At 52.4% G+C, this 6,718-nt stretch overlaps 1 protein-coding gene across 1 annotated transcript; it reads left to right on the top strand.

The window, feature by feature from the left end:
- Positions 1-665: 665 nt before the first annotated feature.
- Positions 666-6,094, top strand: RTL9 (retrotransposon Gag like 9). Its single transcript, XM_027609167.1, has 2 exons — positions 666-4,658; positions 5,187-6,094. Exons 1-2 carry the CDS (start codon positions 666-668, stop codon positions 5,301-5,303), a joined length of 4,110 nt encoding a protein of 1,369 aa, XP_027464968.1. The 3' UTR covers positions 5,304-6,094.
- The last annotated feature ends 624 nt before the right edge of the window (positions 6,095-6,718 follow it).

The following is a 6,718-nucleotide window of genomic DNA, read 5'->3' as shown; positions in this document are numbered from 1 at the left end:
TTCATGGAATGCTGTGATAATAAACAGGATTTTCAGTCCATGGATCAGATAAATGCCTTGCTTTTCCTGAAAGAGACCTTCAGGGCCATCGGAGTAGCAAAATGGGGACTAAAGCCCTGGGCAGGACACAATGAGCCCTAGGAACTAATGATCAGCCCCGGGGCAAAGGGCTTTCTCCTGCAGGTCCGCCAGCGCCTCGGCTGCCTTGTGAGCGCTCTGGTGGGAGAGGGAGTCTGCACCTCTCACAGTTTGCCACAAGGTGGCGCTGCCGCTTCATTTGCTCTGGGACGGCCGAGGCTCCCGGCTGCTGAGCTCGCCGGCATTTAGAGCTTTTAGCAATGGAGAGGTTGTGCGGTGCTGTGGGACTGAGCGGGTTGGTTTGAAGAGAATAGGGCTGGAAGGGATCTTTGCTCTAGCTTTCAGTTCCTTCGTTGTCGCACAGCTCCTTTAACCTGATAGGCCCATCTCTGGTGCCACGTAGCTGGCAACGCGCGGAAAAGGTCTCCATCGCGAATGGGTCTCTTTCCCAATCTTTTTGATATTGGCTTTTGACTACTAAACTTGTTTCCTGTTTACAGATTTTCTTGCCGTTTGGACTTCAGCTCGACTCCTTGATCTCAGCACGTTAGGGACTCTCTCCACACTATCTTGTGGCCATGGCCGATATGTCGATACCTTTACGCTCACTCCGATTCAACAGTATGCTGAGGGACGAAAACGTCGACCCCCAAAACAGGGGGTCGACCTTCTCTGGACCAATAATAGAGACCAGAGCAGAGGTCCAAATCTTACAGTCCCACGTACAGCCTACAGTCTCGACGTCAGCATCAGACCCTGGAGGGATGTCTGCACAGTTGATGACATCCGCAGCCTTTGACACAACGTCTGCACCTCTAATGGGAGCACCAAACGCTGGAGCACTGTCCCCACCGCTGATGCCAGCCTCGGAATCTGGGGCCCTGTCCCCGTTGCTCATGCCAGCTTCAGATGCGGAAGCGCTGTCCCCCTTGCTCATGCCAGCCTCAGATTCTGGAACATTGTCCCCATTGCTGTCCACTTCAGACTATGGATTAATGTCCCCGGGACTGATGACAATTCCCGACTTTGGAACAATGTCCACAGCACTAATGGCCGCCCCACATTCCGCAGAGATATCGCCCTTGGCAATGCCAGCCTCATCCTCTGGAGCGATGTCCACACCTATAATGAGCACTCCAGCGTCTGGAGCGATGTCCACACCACTGATGCTGGCCCCAGATCCTGGAGAGATATCTCCACTCCTGATGCCAGATATAAACCCTGGAGTGATGTCCACGCAGCAGCCAATGCCAGCTCCAGGCTCTGAAGCAATGTCACCATTGCAAATTACCGATGAAGACACCGAAGCAATGTCCAAAGTCCTAATGACTGCTCTGGCCTCTGGAGAGATATCTTCGCTGCTGATGTCAGGCACAGACTCCGAAGCCATATCGTCACTGATAATGTCAGCCCTCACTTCAGAAACAACGTCAACCCAGCCAACGAGCACCCAAGACTCTGGGGAAATCCCCACCCAGCTAATGTCTGGCCCGGATCCTGGAGTAGTGCCTTCACGGCTCATGTCAGCGCCAGGTTCCGGAGCAATGTCCGCACCACTCCTGGCAGTCCCAGATGCTGGGGATGTGTCCACATTGCCCAAGGCAGCTCCAGACACTGAAGCCGTGTCCCCACTGCTAATGACGGCCCTAACTTCTGGAGTGATGCCCACCCAGCTGATGTCAGCCCAGGACTCTGGAGGGATGCCCCCGCAGTTAACACAAAATCTAGACCCTCAAATCATGTCTACTCCACCAATGAGAGCGGCGGCTGCCAGGGGGATGTCCGCAGGGCCGGCGAGAGCCTCAGACCCCGGAGGGATGTCCACACCACGAATGAGAGCTCTAGCCTCTGGCAATATGCAAACACTGCTGAAGACAGTCCCAGACTCCGCAGCGATGTCCACCCCACTGATGACAGCCACATCCTCCGGAGCCATGTCCACTGAGCAAATGTCAACTGTGGCCTCTAGGGTGATGTCCACGCAGTTAACCATGGCCAGAACTTCTGGAGCGGTGTCTACGGGCTTCAGGAAAGCCACACCCAGTGGGGCAATGTCCACATCACGAATGAGACCGCCAGCCTCTGTGATGATGTCCGCGCCACTAAGGAGAGCCCCAGCCTCTGAAACAGTGTCCGCGCTACCACCGTCAGCCCCAGCCTCTGGGCCCATGTCCGCACTGCAGATGAGAGCCCCTGTCTCTGGAGCGATGTCTGTGCCACAGAGGAGAGCCACAGCCTCAGGAGTGACAGCTGTGCCGCAAATGAGAGCCTCAGCCTCCGGAGCAATGTCCACCCCACTGATGACAGCCAAAGCCTCTGGAGCCATGTCTCCACTGTTAATGAGAGACACAGCCTCAGGAGTGATGCCCTTGCCACAAATGAGAGCTACGGCCTCGGGAACAGTGTCCAAGCCACTAACGACATCCAAAGCCTCAGAAGCAATGTTCATGCAGCAAATGACAACCACAGCTTCTGGAGACATCTCCACAATGCTAATGAGAGACACAGCTTCTGGAGCTATGTCCATGCGGCAGATGACAGACACCGCCTCTGCGGGGATGTCCACACCACTAATGAGAGCCCCGGCCTCTGGAGACATGTCCACCCCACAAATGACAGCTGCAGCTTCTGGAACTATGTCCATGCCTCTAATGGGAGCCCCAGGCCCTGGAGCAATGCCCACAGCGTTAATGAGAGCCACAGCCTCTGGAAAGATGCCCGGTCAGCCAATGAGCACCCAAGACTCTGGAGGGATGTCCATGTCATTCATGAGATCCATGACCTCTGGAGGGTTGTCCCCACTGCAGCTGCAAACCCCAGCCTCTGAAATGGTGCCCACACCAAAAATGAGAGCCCCAGCCTCTGGGGTGCTGTCCACACCACTAATGAGAGCCCCAGACCCTGGAAAGATGTCTGCACTGCTCACCAGAGCTTCATCCTCTGCAGAGATGTCCCCACCACTAATGAGACCCCCGGTTTCTGGAGAGATCGCCACATCTCTGAGAGTCCCAGCTTATGGGGCCATGTCTAGTCCACAAATGACAGCTCCAGCCCCTGGAATGATGCCTATGGCACAAATGAGGGCTCCAGTCCCTGGAGCCATGTCCACACCACTAATGAGATCCACAGCCTCTGAAGGGATGCCCATGCCTCAAATGACAGCCACGGCCTCTGGAGGGGTGTCCCTTCCCCTGATGAGAACCCCAGCGTCTGGAGCGACGTCCGCACCACAAATGATGCCCGCAGCTTCCGGAGAGATGTGTACATTATCGATGCACTCTCCAGCCTCTGGAGTAATATCCCCACCACTAGTAAGAGCCCCAGTCTCTGGAATCATGTCCACACCACTAAGGAGACCTTCAGCCTCTGAAGCTGTATCCGCAGAGATATCAAGAGGTCCAGCCTCTGGAAAGATGTCCACTGCACAAGTGATAGCCATGGCCTCTGGAGGGATGTCCAAGCCATTAACGAGAGCCACAACCCCTGGAACAATGCCCATGCCATTGATGTCAGCCATGGCTTCTGGAGACATGTCTGTGCCGTTAATGAAAAGCATGGCCTCTGGGACAGTGTTCGCACTGCAAACAAGAGTCACAAGTTCTGGATCTATGTCCTTGCCACAAACAACATACGCAACTTCCGGAGGGATGTCTGTGCCGCCAATGAGAGCCTCAGCTTCTGGAATGATGTCCATGCCCCTTCTGAGAGCCACAGCCCCTGGAGGGATGTCCGTGCCACCAGTGAGGTGCCCAGTCCTGGGAGCCATGTCCACCCCACAGATGGCAGCCACAGCCTCTGGAATGATGTCCACTCTGGAAATCAAAGCCACAGACTCTGGAGAAACATCTGCCTCTCACATCAATGTCACAGTGTCTGGATCAAAGTCCACACCGCGCATGACTGCCACAATCACCGAAACAATGAAGCCACCACCACCCCAGGAAGTCCCATCCTTTGGCATGCTGACCCCAGCACTCTGTTACCTCTTAGAAGAGCAGGAAGCAGCCCGGGGTGCATGCTCTGTGGAGGAGGAGATGGAGGTCGATGAGGAGAAGCAAATGAAGGGCTTTTTGAATGACTCAGAGAAAATGGCGTTTCTGGTGTCCCTTCATCTGGGGGCAGCAGAGAGGTGGTCCATCTTGCAGATGGAGGTAGGCAACCCCCTCTCAGATGAAAACAAATCTTTCCTGAGCAGATCACAGGGCTTATATGACTCCCTGTCTGAGATAGACATCCTCAGTGCTGTTCTTTGCCATCCCAAGCAGGGCCAGAAGTCAGTCAGGCAGTACGCCACTGACTTCCTGCTGCTGGCCCGACATTTGTCTTGGTCTGATGCCATTCTACGGACCAGGTTTCTGGAAGGACTCTCGGAAGCTGTTACCACCAAAATGGGCCGGATCTTCCTGAAGGTGGCCGGCAGCCTAAAGGAGCTGATAGACAGGTCTCTCTACACTGAGTGCCAGCTGGCTGAAGAGAAGGATTCCCCGGGCAGCTCCAGCCAGGTTCTGCTGTCAGCATGTAAGCGGAATAATGAGGAGGCAATGGAGAATGAACTGAACTCTTATCAGCAGACTGAGGAGGTAATGATGGGGAAATACACTCAAGGGGAGTGGTGGGGAGTGATGGGGAATGCACCCTGCTCCTTTGAGTAGAATAAGGAAGAGGCGAGAGGGAGGCATTGAGCTTCTAGCCCTTAACCTCCAACCTGGAGTTTCATCAGTGGCCTGGCTATGCAGTTATTGGGGGCGTATTAACCACTTTGAAGCAATGCCCCAGCCCAAGTTCCTGGGGTGGGGGGGGGGGACAGTCTGAGATGGCTAAAGGTCTAAGTCTTCCGATTATGAGGGAACCAGCTGGGGCCCAACTCTCCAATTATCCTAGGGGAGATGTCATCTTTGGTGGGCCGAGTCCTACCTACAGGCACATCTGTTGCAGACCCAGGTCACTAGGGAATTTGGCCAGCCTAGTCGTCGGTCACACATTATGCGCATGCAGTACATTAGCCAAGTTACTGACGTCATCCAGGCAGAACCCCCTTATCATAGTAAGTGTGGCTCTTACCTCTGCTGGTTTTTTTTTGTTTGTTTGTTTGTTTTTCTCACTCCCAGCACCAGCATGTTCCCAAACGCTGTTACTACCTGAAAGAGCATGGAGACCCTCAAGAGGGTCTGCATGACCACCTTCGCCAGAGCACAGGCCATCACAAGGCCCCCACCAACAAGTAATGCTTTCTGGAATCTTCTCCTGTGATGTCTGACTCCGCTGCTAACTTGAGGACTGGTTCCTGGACCCATTCCATTCAATTACATCATAAACCTTGTGGCCTTCCCCCTTCAGCCTCCCTAGGCACAATCCCCCACCCCCTTGTAACTCCCAATTGGTTGACTTGACCTTCTCTTTTACCCCACATGCCTGTGACCGGCCCTGACAATCAGAAGTGGGGACTTCAAGAGTGTTTGGTGTATGAGGTTCTGAACTCCTATTGCCGTCGAGACCAGTCCTAGTTCCTGGTCCAGGGAAAAGTCTAGGCAGGAGAAACCATGTCCTACCTCAAAAACACCTTAGAGTGTCTTGCCACATGTCATCAGGCAAATGTGAGGAAGCCCTGGTCCCATTTCACCCGGCAGGGGAGCCTATAAGGAGAGTGATGCCCACTCCAAAACCACCCTTTTCATATGCCCCCAACTCATAGCACCTAAAATGGGTCTCCAGGGCCCTTGCCCTGTTTATAGTCTCCAACCTGGGAACCATTCGTTTTGACCCACAATAGTAATTATAGTAGTGGCTAACGTTTATTGATTACATATTACGTGACCGGTACTGGGCTAACTGACAAGCACCATCTCACTACACTCTCATCATAACCCAACTTGTTCTTGTGTTGTCAACTTCTACTTCTTGATCTTTTGTCTATGGCCCTTGTTTTGTTCTTTGGTGTCAAATTGCTAGTTCTGATCTCTTGGTGGCTCCCTGAGTAATTAAGTGCCCCCTCTCCCCTTGGCTATTGTGCTTCGTGACCGGCACTCTTGATAGAGGTCTTGGTCTTTAAACAGGAATAGATAGTTAGAACATTCTATGAGCAGTGTTTGCCTTCAGGTGGTGGGATTGTGGGTGTTCTTATTTTCCTCTTTCTACTTCTCTGTACTTTCCAGATTCTCTGCAGTAAGCATGTATTACATTTGTAATCATAAAAGTCAATAAAGTTCATTTATGGAAAAAAAAAGAATAAACCGTGGCTGACAGAATTTGATTTACGGAGTCCTTCATTCAATCAAAATTGATTATCTAACATGTGTCAGCCACTGTTTTAGGGACCGACAGATTAAAAACCCCAACAGAATGAAAACTCCATTCCAGTGGAAGGGGCAATGAGCAAGAAAAGACGTAAGTAAGATAGACTGAAATCATGGAAAAGGCCATGAAGACAAGAAATCGGGATAATGGGGCATCTGATACTCACAGGGCCAATTTATTTATTTAATAATAGTCCACATAATTGGGTTACTCAAAGATCTTTTACAAACGGTAGGAACGGCATGATGAGAAACATATTGTAGAAAGTTAACCTGGCAACAGTTTGGAGGCAGGAGAGGGGCAGGTGTCAGAGAGCAGTTCTGAGCCCCCTGCTGTAATAGTACAG

This window comes from Zalophus californianus, chromosome X (genome assembly GCF_009762305.2).
Source record: "Zalophus californianus isolate mZalCal1 chromosome X, mZalCal1.pri.v2, whole genome shotgun sequence".
In the NCBI taxonomy this organism is placed as follows: domain Eukaryota; kingdom Metazoa; phylum Chordata; class Mammalia; order Carnivora; family Otariidae; genus Zalophus; species Zalophus californianus.
The sequence above is the reverse complement of the archived record's forward strand: the minus strand, read 5'-3'. Positions and strand labels throughout refer to the sequence as shown.